The following is a 25,559-nucleotide window of genomic DNA, read 5'->3' as shown; positions in this document are numbered from 1 at the left end:
TTTTCTTTCTGTTTTTTTTTTTCCTATTATCCTTCCAACATCATATAAAAACATATGAAATTAAAAATTGAATTGTAGGTCAAAATCATGGTGAAACGGAGATTAAATTTCCCATTATAATAGAACGATTTTCCTTCATAGGTCAATTATAAATAATATAGATACAAGTAAAAATAAAAATATTTATCCAGTGAATCGTTCTTTTTGGTTTTTCCTTCTTCCCTTATTTCAAGCTGATTGTTTGTGCAAATATAGCCATATATTGTCATCAAATATATACAAGATAATGGAACAGATTAAAAATTTAGTTTTTAACTATTTTGATACAAATTAATAAATCAAAATACTTATAAATAAAGGACGGCCAACACGTATCGATATCAATATACGTATAAATATTGATAAATTTAAATATCAAATTGTAATTTATTATTATCAAAATAAATTATTATTTTAGAAAATAAAGTATATCTAGATATTTATAAATTAATATATAAAATTAGCTTTTTTTACAATTATTGGTGACAGTGGTACTAAGGGCACCCACATTGGTGGAATAATGGGTGATTATTAACACCCATTAATATTCATGCACCCATGGGTGCATGAATTATTCATGACAGCCAAGAAATTCATTAGAATGAACGGCATTATTTCGCAAATAGCGACGGTTTTTCGTAAACCATCGCAAATTGAAAACCGTCGCTACTTGCGACGGTATTTCAAAAACCGTCGCAACTTGCGACGGTTTGTGCGACGGTTGCGTTAAAACCGTCGCTAAGCGAGGCAACGGCTATATGTAGAATATAACGGGTAGTTAAATAAAATAATAATAAAAATTCACTATAAATACAAATCAATTTCTACAAATTTATTCATTCATCCAACACATTTCTACTCATCAACCACACTCAATATATATTCTCTACCATTCTCATACTTCCAGTTGTAGGTTCAATATTTATTTCTTTAATCCTTATTTGTATACAATGTCTCATTCTTCGAGCAGCTCCAGCTCTAGCCCAACAAGCGAAGACGAAGTACAAGTTGAAGTTAATGACGAAATTTATTATCCGGGAGAAGAAATGATATTATGCATGCTTAAACTAAGCAGAAAAATACATGAATCTTCTGAAAGTAGTAACGAGATTCGACGAAGAAGAAGGTTCATCCAAAGAAATCGTGAAGCCGGGTCACTTGCGGCTCGTCAATGATTATTTTTTCCGCGAGCCCAGTGTATGAAGATCATATATTTCGAAGAAGATTTCGTATGCGAAGAGTGTTTTTCCTTCACATTGTGAATGCACTTGAGGCTAATTCAATGTATTTTCAACTGAGGAACGATGCTGCTAGAAGGAAAAGATTGTCGCCACTACAAAAATGCACAGCTGTTATACGTCAATTGGCTTATGGAGTCCCTGCCGACCATCTTGATGAGTACCTACGTATGGGTGGATCAACTGCCATCAAGTGTCTTTTCAAATTCCGCCAAAATGTGGTTGAATTATTTGGTGATCGATACCTGAGAAGGCCGAATGCTGATGATATTCAACGTCTTCTTCAAATGCACGAAGAGAAGCACAAATTCCCTGGCATGTTGGGTAGCCTTGATTGTATGCACTGGCAGTGGAAAAATTGTCCAGTTGCTTGGAAAGGGCAGTTTACCAGAGGCCATGGAAAAAATGTTTGATTTATATGTTATTTTTAATTATATTCAACTGTTGTTTCCTATGTGTACGCTTTCAGTCAAATTTGTAATAAATTTTTAAATTTAAATAAATGAAACTCGTAAAATAATCAATAAAACTATTAAACATTTGATTTTTCATATTTTAAATAATATTTTAAATAAAAGAGTCCAACATTTTTTTCATTTTTTAATAATATTTTAATGAATATTGAAATTAAGTTATTTTAAAATAATAATACTATTTATTTTTAATAATATTTGTTGTAAAATTTTAACAAAATTAGAAAGATATTGAATTAATTAAAATAAAAAAAACGAGTAAGTGGACAGTGGGACCTATAAATAATGAAAATTGATATTAAATGAATGTGAGTGTGTGTTAATAATGAAAAGTGTTAATGTAATGAATATGTGGCTCGTGGACCCCATAATTTTTGAGAAAATGGAAAGTTAATAACATAGATTAATGTGGACGGATGCGGATGCCCTAAGAAACAACCAACCAACCAACCAAAAGTTGGGAAGTTATAAATTAAAATGATTAATATACAAACATAATATAGGAGATATTTGTTATTTAGTTTTTTTTTTACACAGGAGATATTTGTTAAAGCAAGTATTTGGCAAATTAATATATATAGAGGAGACATTCATGTTAGATTTAGAAATTAGAATAGCTGACTTTGATAATTTTAGTAATATTGACGTGTTAAAAATAGAATATTCCCACATTTCATTGGATGATCTGCTCTGGTTTTCTTCCCTCACCTCGAAGACTATCGATTCAATTCTGGGTGAGATGATCAAGAATGCAATAAGAATCTAAGTAACCAACGAATTAAATATCGAAAGATAATAGTTGCGAGTTATCACGTGAAAAAACATGTAATTATTCCCTAGTCAACAAGTTTAGAGAGTGCTTTTACAATTAGAAAGAATGCGGAATGCCTCGGAAAATTACAGATCATGGCTTTAAATAATAGTCCGCCGCCCACTGCCATAACGTCTCTTTCCACTTGGAATTCCCGTGCCGTGTCTCCAGCCTCTCGTTCACATCGACGGTCGAGTTCAACCTATCACAAGAGCATTTTTCTCAAAGTAGATCCATCATACACATGGGGAACCTGCTAAGGCCCAGTGTTGGCACTTGCACTAAAATTACAATTTTTAGATCAAGAGTTTAAAATTTTAATTTTTTTAATATTGCATGTCTAATTACCTACTGTTTCATCTTTCATATTTTCTAAAAACTCCAGAATTTCATCAGATTTAAGGTTTGTTTTGCATTCATTGTTCTTCGATCATTCGATTGAATTTTGTATCTTTTTGCGATCAGGGATGAATTCGTGTATATTTTTCGATTGTAGAGTTTATATTTTATTATCAGATTTTGTTTTGATTGCTGGTTTCGTACGCTTTGTTCTTTTGACATTTCCCATCAACTAATAGGTTTTTTCCTTTATTAATGATAATATATTGTTGTCTAGCCTCCGTCCCAGCGTCCACCGATATACAAAAAGAACATTTATGTGGGTCAAGCAAGGATCCCACGCATTTGGACCATGATGAACATTAGAGCGACGACGAGGACATGATCTAATCTTGACATTTTATATTATTATTATTATTATTATTATTATTATATTTAAACTTGTATTATCTGAGTTGACTTTTATTTATGCTAGGTAAAGGTGCATTATTGGACTTATAATAATGTTTACATACTTCAATTTTTTTTATAAAACAACTGAATTCCCATCCTCCTTCATTTCAATATAAATGCGAAGTCATGAGATCAATGGGATACACAAAATTGCAAAGAAATCATAATGAGTGGCCTAATCCACAAAATAGAGGCGGCCCTCCACCTTGGCCACCATAAGGAAGATTCTAATAAGCACCACGAAGGAGACCATGAGGAAGAAAACGAGCAACACGAAGGCCAACAAAAGGCCGAAGCTATATCGGGCGAGGATAAGAAGGCGGAACACGGTGGCCACCATGGTGAGCACCTGAAAGACTTCATGCACAAGATTAAGAAGATCAAGAAGAAGATGAGTGGTGGCGGTGGACATGGTAAAAAAGGGCACGAAGAAGGGCTAGGGCACCACAAAGAGGGAGGAGAGTACCAAGAAGACGAAGAGGAAGAGGAAGAAGAAGAGGAAGAGAGCCAGAGCAATAGTGAAAGTGAGGAAGAGTACATCGGAGTTTTAATTAATCAAAATTTCATTTTACTCAAATATTATTATTATTTTATTTTTTTGTTGTTGTTGGGGAATTTATTTGTGAATGAAAATGCATATTGTGTTGAGTAACGATAATGCACATTGTCTATCTATAGATGGATTTATTGTGATAACATTTGTCTCACGTCTTAAAAACTAAATATTTAAAAATGAGTTTATAACGGGCTTACAATGGACTTCTATAAGCAAGTTGGATTAATCATTTTCGTAAAGTGGTGATGAATACAAAGTAGTTGCTATATAGGAGTTCATTGTGCAGTCACGTCGAGCCCGGAGCGTGACAGAATGGTATCAGAGCCGATCACCAGTAAGGAACATCGGGAAATTAGTGCTACGGGGGCAAAGTGCTATGTGCATGAGAGCTACCTCTTGAACCTACGGGGCAAAGTGTTACGTACATGAGAGCCACCTCTAGATTCTCGGAGCTGGTGGATCTAGGAGTCAGGCAGCGACGAAAACGTCACGTTCTGAAGGAAGGGTAATTGTGATATTTCTTGTCCCATCTTAAAAACTAAATATTTAAAATGAGTTTATAACGGGCTTACAATGAACTTGTATAGTATCTTGAGTTAATAATTTTCTTAAAATAAGGACGAATACGAAATAGTTGCTATATAAGGACCCATTGTACAATCACTCAGACGCGGCGTGGGCTCGGGACCGAGACGTGACAGTTACTTCCACTTGATTTGCTTGCAATTGTTATGTTTTTCTTATATAGAAATTTCAATGTATTATTTTGATCAAATATCATATGTTACAATAAATTTGTACGGTGTTCAAATGTGGATTTAAATTTTGTGAAGTATATTTGAGTTTGATTCATATATTAGAAATTAAATATTTCCATGCTTCATTCATCTTCATCCTCGTCTGTGCTTTAAATTATTGCTTCATCCCACTAATTGCGTTAATTTAATTATAAATACATTTTAAATATAATTAAGTTTATATTACATCTAGTAAAACGATTTTATCTAGAACTCAAATCACATTTATTAACAAATATATTTATATTATTATAAGAACGAGTATTATATAACATTGATAAAAAAAAAATTATATTGAAATCAAATTAAATAAAAAGGGTTGTACTTTGCAAAATTTTTATAATCCAATATTATATAATTCGATGATATTGAATTTTTCAGGAGAAAATTGCCCACTGGTCCAAATTGCTTACTCATGGTGACCACGTCCGAGCATATACGACCCAGCTTCTACTTCTTCTTTTTACTATTAAACTTAAAAAGTATTAAAAACAAGAAGAGAAAATAAAAATTAGGGTTGCACGTCAATTTCTGGATTGGAGCAGCCAAGCATAGGTGTGTGACAAAATCATATGTTCCAATTCTTCATCAAAATTGTCTTACATTTTGCTCAAACAATTAATAATTTCATGAATTATTAAAAATTAAACGCACTAAAAATTATCTATGAACAAAATATAATAAATCATGGATAAGACATCGACTCATTTCTTTTTTGAATCACATTTAAAAAAAAAAAAATCAAGCACTATAAATGATTAAAACAATTTATTGTTGAGTTTTTAAAAAAATAAATACAAGATGAATCCGATTTTTTTCTATGATTTATTGTACTTTTTATAGATAATATTTGGTGTGCTTAATTTTAAATAATGGGTATTGAATTGGATAAATAAGTGACTCATATACACAAATATCATATAACACTTTTATAAATCTAGAAAAGCAGATGCTTTTCATTTCATAAGTAAGTGGTCTTACTGCTTTGAGATCATATTGTATGTTCTAAATCGGTCGGATATGCCTATTTGATTAAAATTATATATATTCTAAAATATAAAATTACTTTTTTTGTCACTAACTTATTCAATTTTGATTTTTACAAACTTTTATTTTCGGCTATTTTGGTCTAATTGCTTGTGTAACAATGAAAAACACTTATGTGACATTGGAATATGCTAACGTAGGAGGCGGATCGAAGTTGATAAAATATTAATGATATTGTTGTGGTTCAAAAATTTTAATTGTTATATATTTAGCATGTTCTGATTTAAAAAACATTTGCTTCTGAGTTGTAAAAACTAAATTTAATAATAAAATAGACCGGTTTTTCACGAATTTTTGTATCTTATAGACAATTTGAAAAGTTTAACCATTAATATGTTTTTAAATTTATTTTTTAGATCGATTAATTCAATGGGTTACAATTTAGATGATACATACCAAACTATATTTATTATATGCTGGATAATGATAAAAAAAAAACCTTCCAACTTGTCAAGTTGAAATTTGTTAAAGAAAGATTCAATGGGCAACAAATTGGTTGGGAAAATAATATAATTCCTCCTAATGATTAGTATTTTGGTCAAAATTATACCCATTCTTCAACAAGATTGATTCAAAAATGTCATTGTTATACGCGATTATTTTGGCATATTTTTTCAAAAGGGTCATAATAATATGGACGCGTTGACACATACAAATAATGCAATTTCACAGAATACATGATTAGTCCGATCTTGCTTCGCTTATATATAAGTGTGATGATTTATCAAATCCAAACATATAAACATATACATTCTTCTATTTTCTGTGAATATATATATATATATATATATATATATATATAGTGTATACATAAATACTGTGAATACAAAGAAAAAAATGTCGGGGATGCGAGAGAAGATCAAGTCAAAAATTAAAGACAAAGTAGAGGATGTCTTCCACCATGGCCACAAGGAGGAGTCCGATGACAGCAAACGTGAAGAATACTCCGTCAGCGAGAGTAAGGAAGAGCATGGGAGCGGTCATTTGACGGATTTCATGCATAAAATGAAGAAGAAGCTATTGGGAGGTGGGCATGGAGTAAATCATCATGGTGAAGAAGAGTGCGAAGAGGAGGAAGAAGAAGGTGAAAACATCGAAGTGGGAGAAGAAGGAGAATCCGGTGGGGTTATTGGAGACGTTTTTGGCAGAAGAAGGTGCCGCTGCAGCGGAGGAGGGTGGCTGTGCGTTGGAGGAGTTGGCAGAAGTTGGTGGTGGCGTACTGGAGTTTTTGTCTGAGGTTTTGTCTTCGATTGACATTTAGTTCTCAGAGATACGTTTTATTTAATATTTTACCATTCGTAATCAGATGGATGAAATAAAGTTATTATTGTTCATACAAAGTGTGCGTGATTTCTATCATTCTTCTTGGGATACAAGTAGACTCCATTGTTCATAATAATCATCTATATCTATTCTATTAAATGAGACCATAGTAAAAACTATATTCGAGGAAGTCAAAAAATTTTATTTTATAATTACTCTCCATATCCAACGTCCCAATAAAAAAACTCTCCTCGAATCACTCTGCATTATATATATATATATATATATATATATATATACACATATAACTTCTATTCTAAATTGAACACAACCCTTATGTATATATATATATATATATATATACACACACATAACTTCTATTCTAAATTGAACACAACCCTTATGAATTTAACACAATTTTGTATTAAATTTTTAATATTATTTGATCAACATAAAAAAATTACCCGACCAAATCGGGTGTACCTATACCCGATAAAAAAAATGCGCACCTAAGCCACATATGCGATTCACACTCTACACAGTTACGCCATCCATATCATATCAAATATTAGAAACTGTCGCAACAAACATAGAATTGTGATCGATAAACTGTGTAGAACGAAATATAGCATGTCGATAAACATCTGACACCCACAAGCTATCGTAGCCATGTTCAAGTCACTGACAACGATAAAGGAAACCAAATTAATCACTGCTCATAGGATAAGAAACGTGCCAGGGGAAGATAGATGCACGTTCCAGAAGTTCTCATGACTTCCCCACTTTTTAACCGGTAAGTTTTGCTGCTTCCACCACTAATTCTAGCAACATTGCACATGCTTGCAAGAGAATTAATGGACAACCGGCTTAAGAGGATGAGCTCGTAGTTCCGTCAAGTCCAATCGAGCTTCCAGATCTTCGTCTAATTCTCCAACGACGCTTCTATGGAGTACAATAAAAAACAAAAGGACTGGTGAATGAAAAAAAGACCTAGATATTAGATGTAATAGATGGTCAGGATCTGGGATTTTATTGAGGATGTTGAGCAAAAGGAAAAGTGATGAAACTGATATCCATTTCATTGTTCTTTCAAGAAAATCAATTCCACTTGCTGAGATATTTTGATTGTTTTTTTGTTAGTAACTAAAAAAGGGATAACTCACAACGTAATTACCAAAGCTAAATCATCAGCGATAGATGTACAAGGATTTCCTTAAGTTTTCTTCATCAATAATCTCGTTAAAAGGAAAATATTTGTCTGTGTAGTCACTCATTTTATTTACCAAATCTTTTATCCAAACATAATGATGTTAAAATGATAACTGTAAAATAAGAACTTACATGTTATCACCCCTTATAATGTAGAGACCCAGCACAATTTGCTGCACACCTTCCTAAAAATGAGAGGATCAGCAGATCAAAAAAGTCAGAATCCATTAAAAAGCTTTTGGAGTTGATGGTAAACAAAACAAAATGTAGAGTAAAAATGACCATATAAACTCAAGTATTTTTGCAATTCGGGTAAGTAAATTAACAGGTAGAACAAAATTAAGTAATAAACAGATAGAAAATGGGGAAAATTGTATTCACGTGATTCCAACATGCGTTGGAAAAAAAATTCAACTAGTTGTCAAAGAAGCTATCACTTGCATGTTAAAATGTTCGCAAGATGTCAAACCTTGGTCGAGTATACACGTTCATGAGACTCATCAAGAATCATGTTGGTAGCTTGATCAAAACCTTTTAAAATTCCCTGCATGAAGGATACATAAATTTGGTAAAATAATATAACCTTCACTGCAGGTGTCTTACTTCTAAGTTCTAAACATGAAGCTCACCACGATATTTCTCCCATCATTTGTGATTACCGAAATTAATTCTGACAATAAAATGAACAAGGAAAAGATGTTATGAATGTAAAATTAGGCAACCCAAGAATGTCCAGAACTTTGAATGATGACGAGAAAAATACATATTCTGGGTAATTATGAGAAGAATACAACTATAATTAAGTTCTTTCTTTTTCTAGTAGGATAGAGGACAGCCAAACAAACTCATCAAAAGCAAAGAGGTCCCATTCTATTCATTCCATCAAAATGATAAGATTAATGCCCAGGAAAAAAAACACAACCACTTATTCTCAACTTCGATCGGATGATAAAACCAAGGCAGCCTATAGAAAAATGTTGGCCTATGGGGTAGGTGGTTGATAGAACTGTTTCAAAAAAAATATATGAATTATCTAGAATCAATTATAGAAACCACATCCATCATATCAAGAATCAATTCAATAATTTGTTTTTCTTTTTTTGGTTAATAAATTGACTCATAGAACTCGGTGACAAGAGGCCATAGAAACAGTACTAGCTCAAAGCCTCAAACAATTGGCACAAGGGTTTCAACGCCAAAAAAGGGGAAGAAAAACTTACTCCAATCATACAGCATCATTATACTGAAATTACTAACGGAATACACATAAACCAAGCATAAAATAATTAAAATTATTTTTTATCCAATAAAAGGTTCAAAAGTTTTACGATCAACAAGAGACTCAAGTCCGAGGCCAAGAGACATCTTATCTCCAATATAAATAAGGAATTGGGCGTTTTGCACCACTGCTACCAGGATCTTGACCAGATTCTGCTTCAAATTAAATAAGGTTTAGTTAAACCGCCATCCAGACATATTAACAGGAAAAAGAAACATGCACGAGTATTTCTAAATCGACCACTTAAGAATTGAAAACACAAAAGAATTTAACTCAAGATTCCCCTTTATTTTGCAGTATGATTAAGATGCTGATGCTGCACGACAGGAAGAAAATACAGTATCACAATTTTAAAAGCAGCACGTAAATATAATTTTTTAAAAAGCTAAAAAACCAAGTTTTCGTTCCCAGCTCCATACCATACCCTTCCAGAGTGTTTCTACTCAGTTATCAGACCACGGGTATGGTTATGCATAAATTTTGAACCGTAAAGTTTTACAAACGGCACCACTGTAATATGCCAGTAAAAAAATTGATTGCCTTTTTTTAACTCAAACCACAGAAAACTTAGAGACAGGTTAACTTAACATATTTGCAATTATTCTCGGCATTAGCTCAATACAAATTCAATGATCTTTCTACATCATCAGACTTCATAATTATGCAACCTCAAATATGAGCTAAATAAGTACGTTCGACAATTGTCTTCTTAAACAAGATGTCCATTTTTCTGACGGTTCAATATCAAATTGCACCCCAAAACAAAATAAACAAGAACTACAAGTTAATATTTAGCAATCTAAACAGCCCCTTGATACATACATCCGGTATGTTAGCATTTTTACCAGCAAAACTAAATAATACATCCACAGAACCAAAATGAAATAAAATGCGCAACATGAGTACTAAATGGAAGAATTGAGAAAATTTCATCACCGATTACCGAAATCAAACCGGTATTGCGGAAGAGTTGTAGCAGATAAATGGCCGATTAGGGTTTTACGAAAGGCGAGTCCGCGGCCTTCTCCTGGTAGAAAAACGTCAAATTAAGCATTAAAACAAATAAAATAAAATATAATCGGGAACTAAACAAATAATTCCATTTTCAAATAAAAAATTCCACCCAAATTAAATCATCTTTTCATATCGCTGTATTGATCATAACATTTAATATTATTTATATCATATCCTATGCTTAGTATATTGATCATTTTTTTTTCACAAAAATATTAAAAAAATTGGGATATACAAATTTTGCATTACCTAATTTTTATTTAAGTTTGAGATAAAATACATAATGCACAAAATATTGTTCGAGGTACACAGAATGTCAGATGATGTAAAGGAAGGTCTTGGAACCAATATGCGTGATGTAAAACCAAGTGAATTTCGTTAGGTTGTAGGTATTGTATTGTATTGTATTGTTTAATATATTTATTCGGCGGTAAATTTTTTTTATATGAGTTCAAGGTTTTTGGATCTATACGTGAAGTTAGATCGAGAGATAGACATATATCTAAATGAGAGAACATCAAACATCAATCATCATAAACATACTATCACAATATTTCAGTTAAAATATATTTCAATGAGAATCGATCATGAGTAAAACTAGTAGTTTGTATAATAGATAATTTTTGTTGATAAAATAAATTTAGGAACAGTTTGCACTAAACAATTATTATTAGTTTTTGGCTACAAATATTGGTTTTCTATTTATTTAAAACTCAGATTATGAGTTAGCTTCCAATTAATTTAATTAAAATTTATAATCTGGTGTTACGTTGATTATGTTTCTATAAAAATGATTGTAGCAACAAGTTCCTAATAGAATAATTATTCAACAAACACTACTTCATTTTTATTTCTTCACTTTTGTTTTCAAATTACATTACACACTTGCAATTTTTCTTCATTTCTTCATAATATATAGATTTAATCACTTATTTAAGAGTAGAAGATGTTGTAAATACTCCCTTAAACTCGAATGCCACATATTAAATTATTATACACAAAATTAAATTATTTATACTAAAATAATATTTTTAAAACTTGTGCATCGAATGAATCTTTACTTGGGAGTGAAATTTTGACATAAAATTTTCAGTATTTTAATGATATTAAACAATAATTTTTACTTTAATTAACTTATTTGAAATTGGCGATGGCCACTATTGGTTAAAAAATATTAAAATTATATTGCATGTTAAAAAAGAACAAAACAAAAAATTGTCATGCATGTAGAGTCAATTCAAACTTACGCCATTTGACAAAAAAATACAGTAAAAAACTGGAAAACCAATAGAAATCGAGTCTAAAATTTGTAGTGGACACGCCATCTCCACTCGCCTACCACGTCTTATTAAAAAGTAATTAAATAAAATAATTTTCTACGGTTGCGTTTACTTTTGAGATTAACTTATAATGTGATTATTAAAATAGATATAGAATGATTATGGATAAATAATAAAATGTTAAATTTGATTGATTAAAATTTCAATTAAATGAAAAATCACAATTTCATCATTTTCTTGTCTTTTATTCAGACCAAATATTGTGAAAGAATGATATTATTTTTACTCGAATTAAGAAATAAAAACCGCGTGCAAATTAAATTATTAATTGGCCAGTTTAAGAAATTTTTTATTTTTATTTTTTATGTAAACATTGAATGAGTTAGGATTAATAGTCATATCTTAATCACATCAATTGAAAGCAGCATAAATCATGGTTGAATTTCCTCACTTGCTTAGGAGTTAGGTGTGCCTATGTTATCTATTTAATGCAAAATTTATGTCTTTTTAAAGAAAATTTATATTTTTATCGACTTCCGATTATTTTCATATGCCAGTCAAAACATATTTTTGTTTGTCGATCATAAGCTATGTCGCAGTTTCTCGCCAATCAAAACACATTTTTGTTTTGTTTGTCCGATTTTTTACCTTTTGCTGTATCTGTTAAAAACTCATATTCTCAACAGTTTTACAATAATAAATAAAATAGTAGGTCATTTGTGAAACGATCTCACGTATCTTTATTCGTGAGACGAGTCAACTCTTTCCATATATACAATAAAAAATAATATGATATTTTCAAGAAAATGACTTATACACATATTGTATCAAGATCTTAAATTTGATATGAATTATTGATTCAAACTCAATTATAAAAAATATTTTTTAAAGTCTAGGTAGGGTATTTTAAAAAATAAAGCACACTGGTTACATATTTTGTTGATAATAACAATTACTTGATTATGTTTTTAAAAATGAAACAATTACTTGATTATTAAAGACGTTAAACTATTAAAAATATAAGAATGATTAATATATATGTAGATAATTTTCCGAGTCGTGTTAACGATAAAATATTTGTAAGTATATATTCGAATCAAATTAGTGTAGTAACTCGGAGGCTATTTTCGGCAATCAATAGAAATATAGAAATGTCCCAGATGGTTAGCCACCAACCGCAGCCACCAACTCTGAAGATAAATTAAACCGAAACTTTTACCCTCCCCGATTTGTAATTCGTCCACGCATCAACGACGCGCGTGCAACTATTTTTTCTTGGTTAGAACATTGATAAAATAACAAGTACAATACAAATTACCAGTTTGGCAACTATCGGAGGAAGACATGGGTGCAAAACACGTGCTCAAAGCGCGCGTCATTAAATCCGTCCCAATCAAAGTTTTACGTATTAAAATAAAACGAATAAAAAGACTAACTGATTCATTAAAAAAAAAAAAAAAGACTAACTGATTGGCTACACGGAAAACGGGCAGATATCACTTTCCTAGATCTAAAACAGCACAGCAGATAAATATTGTACTATAAATAACCCCGCCATTCCCCTCCCTACACTCGCGTCTTGCCCCCTTCTCTCTCTCAAGTCTCACCCGTCGATTCAAAGGAACCGTTGCCCGTATCCATCCATTTCTTGTGCATTAGGTACGAATTATATGTCCCTCGCGGTGTTCGCGCCACTCATTTCATGTTTATATTTCACTTTTTCGTTTGTTTTTCTTCTAATTCCCGGCTAGGAATAGTTTGCTGCATTTGATTTTTTAGTTTTCCTGTTTCGGATAGTTTTCTGCATTTTGGAACTTTTGGTTGGATCTGATACTGGTGAGAGTTTGTTGTCATTGCTTTTGTGTGATCTGGTGATGGATTACGATGTTTTAATCTTCGTTTGATTGTGTTATGATTGAGTTGAATTGTTTGGTTTTGATCTCGGGTTTGTGTATGCTGAAATCGTGATGCGGTAAATGTGCTGCGACGTGGCATGGGGGAGGACTTGTGATGAGAATTGTGTGGATATGCTATAAATGGTTGATGTTCGTCTTGGGGGATGTGGAAGTTGTAGATCTGGATTGGAAGTTTTTCCTCCCAATTAGATCTCACACGAAGTGGTTAATGCGTGTCTATAATTCAATCAAATTCGTCGGCATTGTGTCTGGTCTCGAGTTTCGAGCAATTACTGGATCTGGAAAATTTTCTTTTGGCACTTGGAGGATCTAAGAATTTATAGCATTTGATCTTACTATTTATGACTATCAGTTACGAGGCTTATATTGTAGTTTGCATTTCTTGTTTCATCTTTTTTCATTGATCTAGATTCCGTTAAAAGCTGTAAGCATGCATAAGCTAACCTTAAGAACCTTTCCTTCTGTATAATTTTGGTTTCAATCAGTAGTGTAGTACATGTAAATACTGTATTTGTTTATTTGTTACATCGTAGTTGTGCGATAATGACAGCAAACTAGCACAAAGATGGCATGCCTAATGAGGTGCAAGAACATTTTTGTTATTGGTATATGACGTGGCGCTATCATGAAAATAATATATAAAAGGTTATTGAAAGCATTTGATGTTGATTACTTTCAGAATTGATGTATGAATTGACTAGTTTGCTTGTGGTCCATTGCAAATCCTTCGTGCTGATGTATTTATATCTAAAATATAATTTTCAATCTGATTGAATTTTTTTAAACCAGAACATGGCGTCTCACATTGTTGGATATCCCCGTATGGGTCCTAAAAGAGAGTTGAAGTTTGCTCTAGAATCTTTCTGGGATGGTAAGAGCAGTGCTGAGGATTTGGAGAAGGTAGCTGCTGATCTCAGATCATCCATCTGGAAGCAGATGTCTGAAGCTGGGATCAAGTACATTCCCAGCAACACATTCTCTTACTATGATCAGGTGCTTGATACAACTGCAATGCTTGGTGCTGTCCCTCCAAGATACAACTGGAATGGTGGTGAGATTGGTTTCTCCACCTACTTTTCTATGGCTAGAGGAAATGCCTCTGTTCCTGCCATGGAAATGACCAAGTGGTTCGACACCAACTAGTAAGTGATGGACCAAGTTTCCATAAATGGTTTCTTTTTTTCCCCTGCTACTGATTATCTAACTTATTCTGAGGGCATGTTAATGCAGCCACTTCATTGTACCAGAATTGGGACCTGATGTGAAATTTTCTTATGCTTCTCACAAGGCAGTGAATGAATACAAAGAGGCTAAAGGGGTATGAGATAGATTCACCCAATTTTAGAATAGAATAGAATAGGTGTCTTTTCTTCTAAATGATGACAATTAAATTCTTCGTGTCTTGTGCATTAGTGCTCTAAACGTAGTTGAACTATTGATGTATGTTGTTTCTTAATCATGGGTTTACTTCGTTCTGCATCCTGATGAACTTCACTTTCATGCAGCTTGGTATTGATACTGTTCCAGTGCTTATTGGCCCTGTTACTTACTTATTGCTTTCTAAGCCAGCCAAGGGTGTTGAAAAAACTTTCCATATTCTTTCTCTGCTCGACAAAATTCTTCCAATATACAAGTGAGAAAATTATATTTAGATTTTAAGTCACCTCAAGATTTCTCTCTTTATTCACTTTATCCGATCGTTTCTGGCTTTCATATGTATCTCATCCTGCAGAGAAGTTATTGCTGAGTTGAAGGCAGCAGGTGCTTCATGGGTTCAATTTGATGAGCCTACCCTTGTTTTGGATCTCGAGGCTCACCAATTGGAAGCATTCACAAAGGCATATGCTGAACTAGAATCAAGCTTAGCTGGACTAAGTGTTCTAGTGGAGACGTATTTTGCTGATGTCCCTGCGGCTGCATTCAAAACCCTTACCTCACTTAGCGGAGTCGCAGGTTTTGGTTTTGACTTGGTACGTGGAACCAAGACAATTGATTTGATAAAGAGTGGATTCCCTTATGGAAAATTCCTCTTTGCTGGGGCGGTTGATGGAAGGAACATTTGGGCTAATGATCTCAATGCGTCTCTCATCACCCTGCAATCTCTTGAAAGTATTGTCGGAAAGGGTATGTTGACTAACTCCTGTATATTAGGTAACAAATTTTCTGTGATAAACAATTATTTTCAATTCTGACTGTAGACAAGCTTATTGTGTCCACCTCCTGCTCGCTTCTCCACACGGCTGTTGATCTTGTGAACGAATCTAAGCTGGATAAAGAAATTAAGTCCTGGCTCGCATTTGCTGCACAAAAAGTGGTTGAAGTAGATGCTCTGGCGAAGGCATTGGCTAGAAAGAAGGATGAGGTTTATGTCATAACTGCTATCCTTTAAATTGAGGCTGTTGGGCATTTTTTTGTTTTTAATTTCGTATAAATGTTACATCATCAATATTTCTATATTTTTGCCATTTTTGGTAGGTCGGTTTTAAAAATGGCTATGCTAGTACTAATATGCACATTTGGCTGTTATTTACGTTTCAGGCATTCTTCGCAGCAAATTCTGAAGCTCAGGCTTCCAGAAAATCATCTCCTAGGGTCACCAACGAAGCTGTCCAAAAGGCTGTAAGAGATTGATCTTCTTACTTTTTATTTGATGTGTTCCTAAAATTTTTTGCACTTACCTGTGGAATCTCTTTGTTGTCTACCAGGCTGCTGCTCTGAAAGGTTCTGATCATCGCCGTGCTACAAATGTCAGTTCTAGGCTCGATGCTCAACAAAAGAAGCTCAACCTTCCGATCCTCCCAACCACCACAATTGGTTCTTTCCCTCAGACCATAGAACTCAGAAGAGTCCGCCGAGAATATAAAGCCAAGAAGTGAGTGATTTTTCGGTTCAGTGATTCTGCTTTTTTGAAGGCCCATATTTTAAAGGTGAAAATTCTTCATTCTAGGATCTCGGAGGAGGAGTATGTTAAATCAATCAAAGAGGAGATCAACAAAGTTGTCAAGCTTCAGGAAGATCTTGACATTGACGTCCTTGTTCATGGAGAGCCAGAGGTAAACCACATAGAAATGTAACAAATAAATTAAATGTCTTGTCACACTTTTTAACAAGTGAATCTGTGATGAAATATTTGTTTGCCTTTAATGTTTTTTTACTATTTAAATTCCAGAGGAACGATATGGTTGAGTACTTTGGAGAACAGTTGTCTGGTTTTGCCTTCACCGCTAATGGATGGGTACAATCTTATGGATCTCGCTGTGTGAAGCCACCGATCATTTATGGTGATGTGAGTCGCCCCAAGCCAATGACAGTCTTCTGGTCCACTGCTGCCCAGAGTATGACCAAGCGTCCAATGAAAGGAATGCTTACTGGCCCTGTAACCATTCTCAACTGGTCTTTTGTACGAAACGACCAACCGAGGTATATACATAAATAACTGACCCTCAAATTTATCAGGAAAAAAACCCTCAAATTTATTAGAAATAGATGTACTCTAACTCACATTCCACATTTCAGGTTTGAAACCTGTTATCAGATTGCTTTGGCTATTAAAGACGAAGTCGAGGATCTTGAGAAAGCTGGCATCACTGTCATTCAGATTGATGAAGCAGCATTGAGAGAAGGTTTACCTCTAAGGAAGGCTGAGCATGCCTTCTACTTGGATTGGGCCGTCCACTCTTTCAGAATCACCAACTGTGGTGTTGAGGACACTACCCAGGTACTTTTCTTTAGTCTTTGAACTTCATTGTGTCAGCGATAAAAATTTGCTCCTACATTTCGTTTTCTAATGTTTCATCAACAGATCCACACCCACATGTGCTACTCCAACTTCAACGACATCATCCACTCCATCATTGACATGGATGCAGATGTGATCACCATCGAAAACTCTCGATCTGATGAGAAGCTGTTGTCAGTTTTCCGCGAAGGCGTGAAATATGGTGCTGGAATTGGACCGGGCGTGTATGACATTCACTCCCCAAGGATACCAACAACCGAAGAAATTGCTGACAGGATTAACAAGATGCTTGCTGTCCTCGAGACCAACATCTTATGGGTGAACCCTGATTGTGGACTCAAAACTCGCAAGTACGGGGAAGTGAAGCCTGCATTGGAAAATATGGTTTCTGCTGCCAAGCTCCTCCGAACACAGCTTGCTAGCGCGAAATGAGGCGTTTGATGCATCACGCTTCTCTAATGCGTTATTTGTTAAATTTAAGGAAATGTTTTCTAATCATTGAATAATTGTTGTATGCCATGAAATATTGTTTAGCAGTTATAGCCCGCTCATTGGGAAATTTTATTGTTCTTATTTTTGTTTTTAATTTTTTCACGTCATTGAACTCTATATTATATTCTCTATAGTACTTTATATTATATTCTCTATAGTTTGCTCTTTTGGTGTTCTTTTTTTTTATGACCCTTGGCGAATTTCATATTTTGAAATAAAAACATTTTGAATTACATTTTAAAAATTACTTTAATTCACCAACTCATCAATATTCATTTTCGTTTGGTGATGTTTCTGGTCTTAAATTAACAATTTTCTCCAGTGGTATTTTCTGCCTTAAACTGAGTAACCGTGGTCAAATTCAAATTTAAAAAGATATCTCCATTTCACTAAAGATGTATGATGGTCTTATATTTATTTTAATAAATGAATAATATTCTTGTAAATTAATGTTTAAACATGGTTATTTGTCTCAATTCATCTTACCTTTCTCATTAAAAAATCCATCAGCTTAAACCAACCCCCGACCCCACCCCTCAGGACCTCAACCACTAACCCCAAAATCCCATCATGTACCTACCCGATTTTTTTGTCACCCATAATATTACCATAAAAACTCTTTTAATAATAATAATAATAATTTATTTATTTACCCGAATCAATCATCACCCTTTAGTTTTATGAAATTCCGAATACCACATTTCACATATTATTTATATTAATATTATGAAAAATATATAATTACTAATATATATATTTAAAAAGAGAATAATTAAATTTCAGTATTTACACAATTTTGACGAACTTGAAGTTCAGAAAAACGTCGAACAAAATTTAAAAAAACAACTAAACATAATAACTAAGTAATAAATTGTGATTATACACAATTTCTGTTACTTTTTTTAATCATTATTGTATATCAATATTATTTTTAATTATATTTTTATTAAAATATATATGCAGTACAGTAATAATTTTTATTTTATGCATACATGTCCATTACTATAACTATATTTATATTTTTTTTGCTATAATTACTTTATAACTTCGGGAGCAGCATTCTTTAATGCAAAAAGCGAACGGTAATTGTTGGTGATATTTCCCGAATAACATCGGCGCATTTTCTATAACACTAGTTACTTTGTAAACACTCGATGTGTGTGTACAGTCTTTTTTATCATTATCGATGGACTAAAGTGAAATTTGACAAATTATGGAGGGACTAAATTGATATTTGAATTGTTGAACAAATAACTAAATAAAAGTGTGTTGAAATTAAAACAAAAAACAAAAAATAAATTGTAATATTAGTATTATATAAGGGTAAAGTTGGTGTCTCCTAGTTGGTTACTATCATGTTCTCGTCCTTAATAAAATGGATAGAATAGATATATGAAGTAGGTAGTTTATATGTCTGTCTTGCATTTTAAGAAGGTGGAAAAAATATTTCCAAATTGGGGAAAAAATGATTACTTTGTACTCAATTAAGCAATAAAAAAACAAAAAAATTCAATATATTGATATATATACATAATTTGTCATATTAAAATCGCTCCATTAACACCTTTTGCCCATGAAAAAAAATAAAAATAAAAATAAAATGATTATATATGAATTTGAAAACTTGGGTTTATCTTCCCAAAGAAAATAGAAGCACTCACATTTGTTTTTTAGTATTATTGCCAAATTCGATGCACCAAAAATAAGAACATCGAAAGCTAAAATATTGGATTGCTTATAAGTTACACGAGGATGGTCGAAGACCCTGCATAAGGAAAAATTGTCAATTTTTTTATTGAAAACATAATAAAATTCAACCACCCCAAAACTTAGATCGCCATAAAGGAAGCGATAAAAGAGCGACTAATCCTATATTAACCTGCAGGGATTTTATCAAACTTGTTACAACCACAATATATTATTATACAAAAAGCTTCTGTTTCTAAGCACCCATTGATACAACATTCCAAGGAGAATTGAGAAGTGAATAATTAATTTGGATAAAACTCATTCATTATATTCGAGTTCGTATTGTGTGAACTGCTTCTTATCTCGAATTCTAGTATAGCGAATTCTACCTTCTCATGAGCAACCTTTCCTTCATCCAACACTTTCTCTAGAATCCCTTTTCGCACAATATCAAATGTCTGTGTGAATTGTGTAGCCAAAATTCAAGAGTGATAGCAAATCGATTGAATCGTGTATTAAAAGTGCAGATAAATGACAAATATTAATGGATCATAATACAATTACAACGAGACCTGGAAATCAAAAGCAAGACGTTACAACATTAATAAGTGAAATTGTCTCGTAAGAAGTTTTTGTGCCACTTGAAATATGCATGTGCAACATCTATACAATGAATAATAATTTGTATATAAAAGAAAAAACAACGAATCAATATTTAGCCGTAAAACGACCGAAAAAAATCAACATAATTCAGCAAAGAAGCCAACAACCTCACAAATGGCACCGCCCATTACAATCAAAGAGAAATTCGGGGCAATCGATTGAAATGACCGCATCAAAAGGGAGAATCGGGATTTATGAAATTGGCAAAACAACACATTCGCATAAACAAAAACAACGAAATTGAAGTGTAATCATACACACCAAGGTAGTTTTAAAAGGGTGTTATGGCTTAGTGAAATAGAATAGATAGATGTACAATATATATTCATTCTCTTATTTATTTATTTTGTCTGATATCTGATGTCGATACAAAAACTGTACATATAAACAATTAGGTCATCCCTGAAATTATGTAAATTCTATTAATTTCAAATAGAATTGATGGTTTGTTTTAACTAGATCTTGAACACAAGACTTAATTCCAAACTCAAAACCTTGATCAAAATGGGTTACAAGTCACCGACAAATATCTAATTATTGCCACTGTATATTGGACAGGGGCACAATTATTCTTCCATTAAGGATGTACTGATACGTGTGGTGGTTGTAATAATTATGGGTACTTCAATTGTTTTTGAAACGGTAGGCAGAATGTGAAGAGCTCGATCGACTCAATTACTCTCCTAGTTATCCGGCCGGAACTTGTCGACTCATTTACATAAATAACTTTTTAATCTTTAGAAAATCAATCACCAAATATGCATTATGTGAGAACATAACGTTTTGTAAGGAAGATTTGCTACGTTTTTTTAGAGGTTTGGAAAAGTTAGTTAGGCTCTTAAAATTAAGATTATGGTACTGATATATGACATATGAGTACTAAATATTTCAGTTATAATATTATTATATGATTTTTGAAAACTCAAACATGTGTAACAAATGTTGATGTCAATAAATTTGTTGCAATGTTATATATTAATATCATATTTTTAATATTTTGTAACGATTTTATATCTACGAGAAACACGTGGATTCAAGGTGAACAATTTTTTTTTAAAAGAAAAATAAAAGAATGCGCGCGCAAATTTCAGACGGACGTGGAAATATGGATGTAAAAAAGTAAGTTTTGATTTTGAGGCAAATCCATCCATATAAAATCTCGAACAATTTTTAAATGGATATTACTTCCATGTGTTATTTTCAGAATGGACCGTTGTTTGGCTGTAGTAGGTGCATTTTCCCACATACACTTTCCACTTGCTGCGAATCCAGAGCGTACCGATTACCAAGACAAAAATTGTAGAAGCTAAACAACAAATTAACTAAACTTTCCCGTCCTACTCAACTCCTATCGTCTCAATCCCCCCAATTTCTCGCTCTAAATTCTTCATTTTCAGGACATTTCAGATAAATTCTGCTGCCTTCCCTCAGCGTGGTTTCCTTCAAATTTTGGAGAACCACCATAGATGCGTGAACTCCATTTTTGGTCATTCTTGGATAAACACTGTAGTGCATTCTTGGGCCAAATATTTTGATTTAATCCCACCACATGTTAGTATAGTACTGGATAAGGAATCCATCAGTTTTTTTAGCCTTTGCAAGAAGTGTTGTATTTTTTTTTGGTTGTCCATAACATATGTGGAGATTTAAATGTTTAATGGTTCATGTGAATTGTGGGCAGGTGTTGAAATTGGTTGCATTTGATAATTTGTATGCTTTTCTTGATTTATGTAATGCTCCTTCACATTTTACGTTGAAACCGGACTTGAACAATTTTCTCATTCACAATTTTCCTCGATTTAGGCAGAATCGAGGCAAGATGAAGAAGAGCTCTGTGTTCTTGATTCTGCTTCTGGTCTTTTATTGCTTGGGGGTCATAGTAGATGCAGAATACAAATTATACACCGACCCGACAAGGCCTCTGAATCGAAGAATCAAGGATTTGTTGAGAAGAATGACCCTAGAGGAGAAGATTGGCCAAATGGTGCAAATCGAACGTACGGTGGCGTCGGCTAAGGTCATGAAGAAGTACTTCATAGGTATGCATCAATCGAGAGGCGGACCTTGGAAATTTAGTTGAGGAGTCGAGACGGGACAAGATGGATGAAGTTTGAATTTTTGTAAAAGTTGCATGTAAAATGTTAGAATTGTTCAACTTACTCTGCCCTCCTAGAATCACCTGGATTATTTTAATTCCACATTCTCGGTTATTTCTAGCTTACATTTCATTAATTATGTTGTTTCATGATTGTTTAATGCCTTGTCTATATTTGGCAACAGGGAGTGTGTTAAGTGGTGGAGGTAGCGCCCCAGCTCCACGCGCATCTCCTGAAAGATGGGTGGATATGGTCAACGAGATTCAGAAAGGATCGTTGTCAACACACCTTAGAATACCGATGATTTATGGGATTGATGCAGTTCATGGCCACAACACTGCCTATAAAGCCACAATTTTCCCACATAATGTTGGCCTTGGAGCCACCAGGCAAGTGAATGTAACTTAGAGTCAATTTATTGAAATTACTAAATCATCTGTTTCTTCACAGAGATCGTGAACTGGTCAAGAAAATTGGTGCTGCAACTGCCCTTGAAATGAGAGCAACAGGAATTCCTTACACTTTTGCTCCTTGCATTGCGGTAACAAGCGTAGTTGCAATATATTTTAGCTAAAAGAACTTTTGAACTTGGAAAATTTATCTGGTTTATGCTAGTAGGTATGCAGAGATCCAAGATGGGGCAGGTGTTATGAGAGCTATAGTGAGGATCCTAAGATTGTTCAAGAAATGACTGAGATTATACCGGGACTTCAAGGAGATATACCGACTAATTCTAGGAAGGGTGTTCCATATGTTGCTGAAAAGTAAGTGCCCCACATTTTCTGCAGATAGTATTAATTTTTTACATGATCGGCTAATGCACTAGTATAGTTTCATTGGATAAGTTTTTATACTCGGTAAAGGAACTTTGTATTTGGTATAGAGCAAAGGTCGCAGCATGTGCAAAACACTATGTTGGTGATGGTGGAACAACTAAAGGCATAAATGGTAACAATACGGAGATTAGCAATCATGGAATGCTTAGCATTCATATGCCACCGTATTATGATTCAGTTATTAAAGGAGTGGCAACTATTATGGTTTCCTACTCGAGTTTGAATGGGGTAAAGATGCACGCTAACCGCGATCTTATCACTGGATTTCTTAAGAATACCCTAAACTTCAGAGTAAGTATGAATATGTTCTTCTTCAAGAAGATTCATTTGTACCTTTTGTTTTGATTTCATGAAAGCAAATTTCAGGGATTTGTGATATCTGATTATATGGGTATTGACCAAATTACTTCTCCACCTCATGCAAATTATACATATTCAATTCTTGAAGGAGTCAGTGCTGGCATTGACATGGTTTGTTGAGCTTATTTATTTATTTATTATGAATAATTTCATATAGATCTACTAATTCCCCATTTTTGAATTTTTTTTGGTGGCGGCATTTACAGGTTATGGTTCCATTTAATTATACAGAATTCATTGATGGAGTAACATATTTGGTTAAAAATAACTTTATTCCCATCCCTCGAATAGATGATGCTGTGAAACGGATTTTAAGGGTAAAGTTTACGATGGGTTTGTTCGAAAACCCACTGGCCGATTATAGCATGGCCAAGTACTTGGGATGCCGGGTTAGTTCAAAACTTATTTTAGCCGGATTCTGAACAAGCAGCACATGGTCTTATGTCTATAGCTTTTAATACAAGATGATAACTCGAGTACATTCATTGTTGCCTAACTTCAATAGGAGCATAGAGAACTAGCAAGAGAAGCCGTGAGGAAATCTCTTGTGCTGCTAAAGAATGGTGAATCTGCAGGCAAACCTTTAATACCACTTCCTGAAAAGGCGTCGAAGATAATTGTTGCAGGAACTCATGCCAACAATCTTGGATACCAGTGTGGTGGTTGGACTATCAAATGGCAAGGAAAAAGTGGCAACCTAACAACTGGTAAGTCCGGAATTCAACTCTAGTCTACCATTACTTGTATCAGTGTCTGAAACAGAGATTATGATCATTTCAAAATTGTGTAACCATCCCTGAATGGTCTTTACATGGATCAGGTACCACAATTCTCTCAGCAATAAAGAAAACTATTGATCCTGATACCGAGATAATCTTCAAAGAAAAACCTCATACCGGTTACATGAAAAGGCATAAGTTCTCATACGCCATTGTTGTAGTCGGAGAACTACCATATTCAGAGGTAGTTGGAGATAGCTTCAACTTGACACTTCCTGAGCCGGGGCCAAGAATAATTAAAAACGTTTGTGCTGCTGTGAAATGTGTTGTTATTCTGATAACTGGTCGTCCGGTGGTGATTCAACCATATCTTGATCAAATTGACGCACTTGTAGCTGCATGGATTCCGGGCTCTGAAGGACAAGGTGTTGCTGATGTTTTATATGGTGAATTTGGTTTTACAGGAAAACTACCTCGTACGTGGTTCAAAACCGTCGACCAGCTTCCGATAAACGTTGGCGATGAACACTATGATCCATTGTTTCCTTTTGGATTCGGGCTTGTCACAGAACCTATAAACGTGAAGTGAATAGATGTACTGTGGGATTCTTTTTTTGAACATGATTTGGTGTGGGATTCTTGTTGAGCTAATTTGTTGATTTAATTTCATTGATGGTGAAATGAGAAAAAAAAAAAAAAGTAATAAAATGTCCACGTTTATTTTATATAATTGGTTCTCTTGCTACTCTAACTATTAGTTGCTATATTGAAAAATCTAATTTTGGGCTAGTATTTGGAATTGTAATCTTTAGCTTAATTTGATAATCATCGAGGGTCATATTTCAGCATTGCAAGAATCTCCATCAAGTTAGAAGATATGTGTTGCTTAGCTTGTTGATGGTATCATATATCCTTGTTACTTAGTTACTTGGCTTTTTGATAACCACCGAGGGTCATATTTCACTTTTCGGTCAAATTTACAAATAATATAAAATTAATCAAATAATCGAAAAACATGACCTACAAATTCAGGATAAACACGAATTAGACAAAATAAAATATCTGAAATCTGTATAAGATTTGTAGTTATCATTTACTCATAAATTTGTCAAATATATACGGTGTATTTTTATACAAAGTTACTCGATGGACCGTTCAATTTGGATTTAATTAGTTGCTGACCCAACGGTAATACACTTTTAAAACTCCCAAACCGATCTTAGCATTTTTATTTAAATCAAATTTTAAATG

At 33.4% G+C, this 25,559-nt stretch overlaps 4 protein-coding genes across 6 annotated transcripts; 3 read left to right on the top strand and 1 right to left on the bottom strand.

Moving 5' to 3' along the window:
- The first annotated feature begins 1,270 nt into the window (after window positions 1-1,270).
- On the top strand, window positions 1,271-1,690 carry LOC142547827 (uncharacterized). The gene has a single exon (XM_075656297.1). The coding sequence runs from the start codon at window positions 1,271-1,273 to the stop codon at window positions 1,688-1,690; it is 420 nt and encodes a 139-aa protein (XP_075512412.1).
- A 5,861-nt stretch (window positions 1,691-7,551) lies between these two features.
- On the bottom strand, window positions 7,552-10,598 carry LOC142545983 (sm-like protein LSM8). Of its 3 annotated transcripts, none has more exons than XM_075653450.1 (7): window positions 10,448-10,595; window positions 9,779-9,820; window positions 9,554-9,658; window positions 8,855-8,895; window positions 8,695-8,769; window positions 8,358-8,410; window positions 7,552-7,958 (listed from the first exon to the last, which is right to left on the bottom strand). In XM_075653450.1, exons 3-7 carry the CDS (start codon window positions 9,588-9,590, stop codon window positions 7,868-7,870), a joined length of 297 nt encoding a protein of 98 aa, XP_075509565.1. In that variant the 5' UTR covers window positions 9,591-9,658; window positions 9,779-9,820; window positions 10,448-10,595; the 3' UTR covers window positions 7,552-7,867. The 3 variants fall into 3 exon arrangements, with proteins under 3 accessions (XP_075509565.1, XP_075509566.1, XP_075509564.1); XM_075653451.1 differs by having other exon boundaries at window positions 10,441-10,556; XM_075653449.1 differs by lacking the exon at window positions 9,779-9,820 and having other exon boundaries at window positions 9,554-9,656; window positions 10,448-10,598.
- A 2,710-nt stretch (window positions 10,599-13,308) lies between these two features.
- Window positions 13,309-18,062, top strand: LOC142545981 (5-methyltetrahydropteroyltriglutamate--homocysteine methyltransferase-like). The gene is made up of 12 exons (XM_075653447.1): window positions 13,309-13,457; window positions 14,504-14,856; window positions 14,945-15,032; window positions 15,220-15,347; window positions 15,447-15,838; window positions 15,913-16,076; window positions 16,253-16,333; window positions 16,420-16,586; window positions 16,662-16,767; window positions 16,884-17,134; window positions 17,231-17,432; window positions 17,517-18,062. Exons 2-12 carry the CDS (start codon window positions 14,507-14,509, stop codon window positions 17,883-17,885), a joined length of 2,298 nt encoding a protein of 765 aa, XP_075509562.1. The 5' UTR covers window positions 13,309-13,457; window positions 14,504-14,506; the 3' UTR covers window positions 17,886-18,062.
- A 3,804-nt stretch (window positions 18,063-21,866) lies between these two features.
- LOC142545982 (uncharacterized) lies at window positions 21,867-25,048 on the top strand. The gene is made up of 10 exons (XM_075653448.1): window positions 21,867-22,007; window positions 22,101-22,336; window positions 22,578-22,782; window positions 22,844-22,934; window positions 23,012-23,157; window positions 23,277-23,520; window positions 23,596-23,700; window positions 23,796-23,978; window positions 24,095-24,296; window positions 24,410-25,048. Exons 1-10 carry the CDS (start codon window positions 21,934-21,936, stop codon window positions 24,895-24,897), a joined length of 1,974 nt encoding a protein of 657 aa, XP_075509563.1. The 5' UTR covers window positions 21,867-21,933; the 3' UTR covers window positions 24,898-25,048.
- Window positions 25,049-25,559: the final 511 nt, after the last annotated feature.

This window comes from Primulina tabacum, chromosome 5 (genome assembly GCF_025594145.1).
Source record: "Primulina tabacum isolate GXHZ01 chromosome 5, ASM2559414v2, whole genome shotgun sequence".
Classification (NCBI taxonomy): Eukaryota; Viridiplantae; Streptophyta; class Magnoliopsida; order Lamiales; family Gesneriaceae; genus Primulina; species Primulina tabacum.
The sequence above is the reverse complement of the archived record's forward strand: the minus strand, read 5'-3'. Positions and strand labels throughout refer to the sequence as shown.

Coding starts and splice junctions, on each gene's coding strand:
- LOC142547827 (XM_075656297.1), top strand. CDS start 1,271: ATGCGAAGAGTGTTTTTCCTTCACATTGTGAATGCACTTGAGGCTAAT.
- LOC142545983 (XM_075653449.1), bottom strand. CDS start 9,590: ATGTCTCTTGGCCTCGGACTTGAGTCTCTTGTTGATC. Junction 8,896..9,553: donor ACTTGAGTCTCTTGTTGATC/GTAAAACTTTTG, acceptor TTTTATTGTCAG/AATTAATTTCGGTAATCACA. Junction 8,411..8,694: donor AACGTGTATACTCGACCAAG/GTTTGACATCTT, acceptor TCTCATTTTTAG/GAAGGTGTGCAGCAAATTGT.
- LOC142545981 (XM_075653447.1), top strand. CDS start 14,507: ATGGCGTCTCACATTGTTGGATATCCCCGTATGGGTCCTAAAAGAGAG. Junction 15,839..15,912: donor TGAAAGTATTGTCGGAAAGG/GTATGTTGACTA, acceptor TTCTGACTGTAG/ACAAGCTTATTGTGTCCACC. Junction 16,587..16,661: donor CGAGAATATAAAGCCAAGAA/GTGAGTGATTTT, acceptor TCTTCATTCTAG/GATCTCGGAGGAGGAGTATG.
- LOC142545982 (XM_075653448.1), top strand. CDS start 21,934: ATGTGGAGATTTAAATGTTTAATGGTTCATGTGAATTGTGGGCAGGTG. Junction 22,935..23,011: donor CTTTTGCTCCTTGCATTGCG/GTAACAAGCGTA, acceptor TTATGCTAGTAG/GTATGCAGAGATCCAAGATG. Junction 24,297..24,409: donor AAGTGGCAACCTAACAACTG/GTAAGTCCGGAA, acceptor TACATGGATCAG/GTACCACAATTCTCTCAGCA.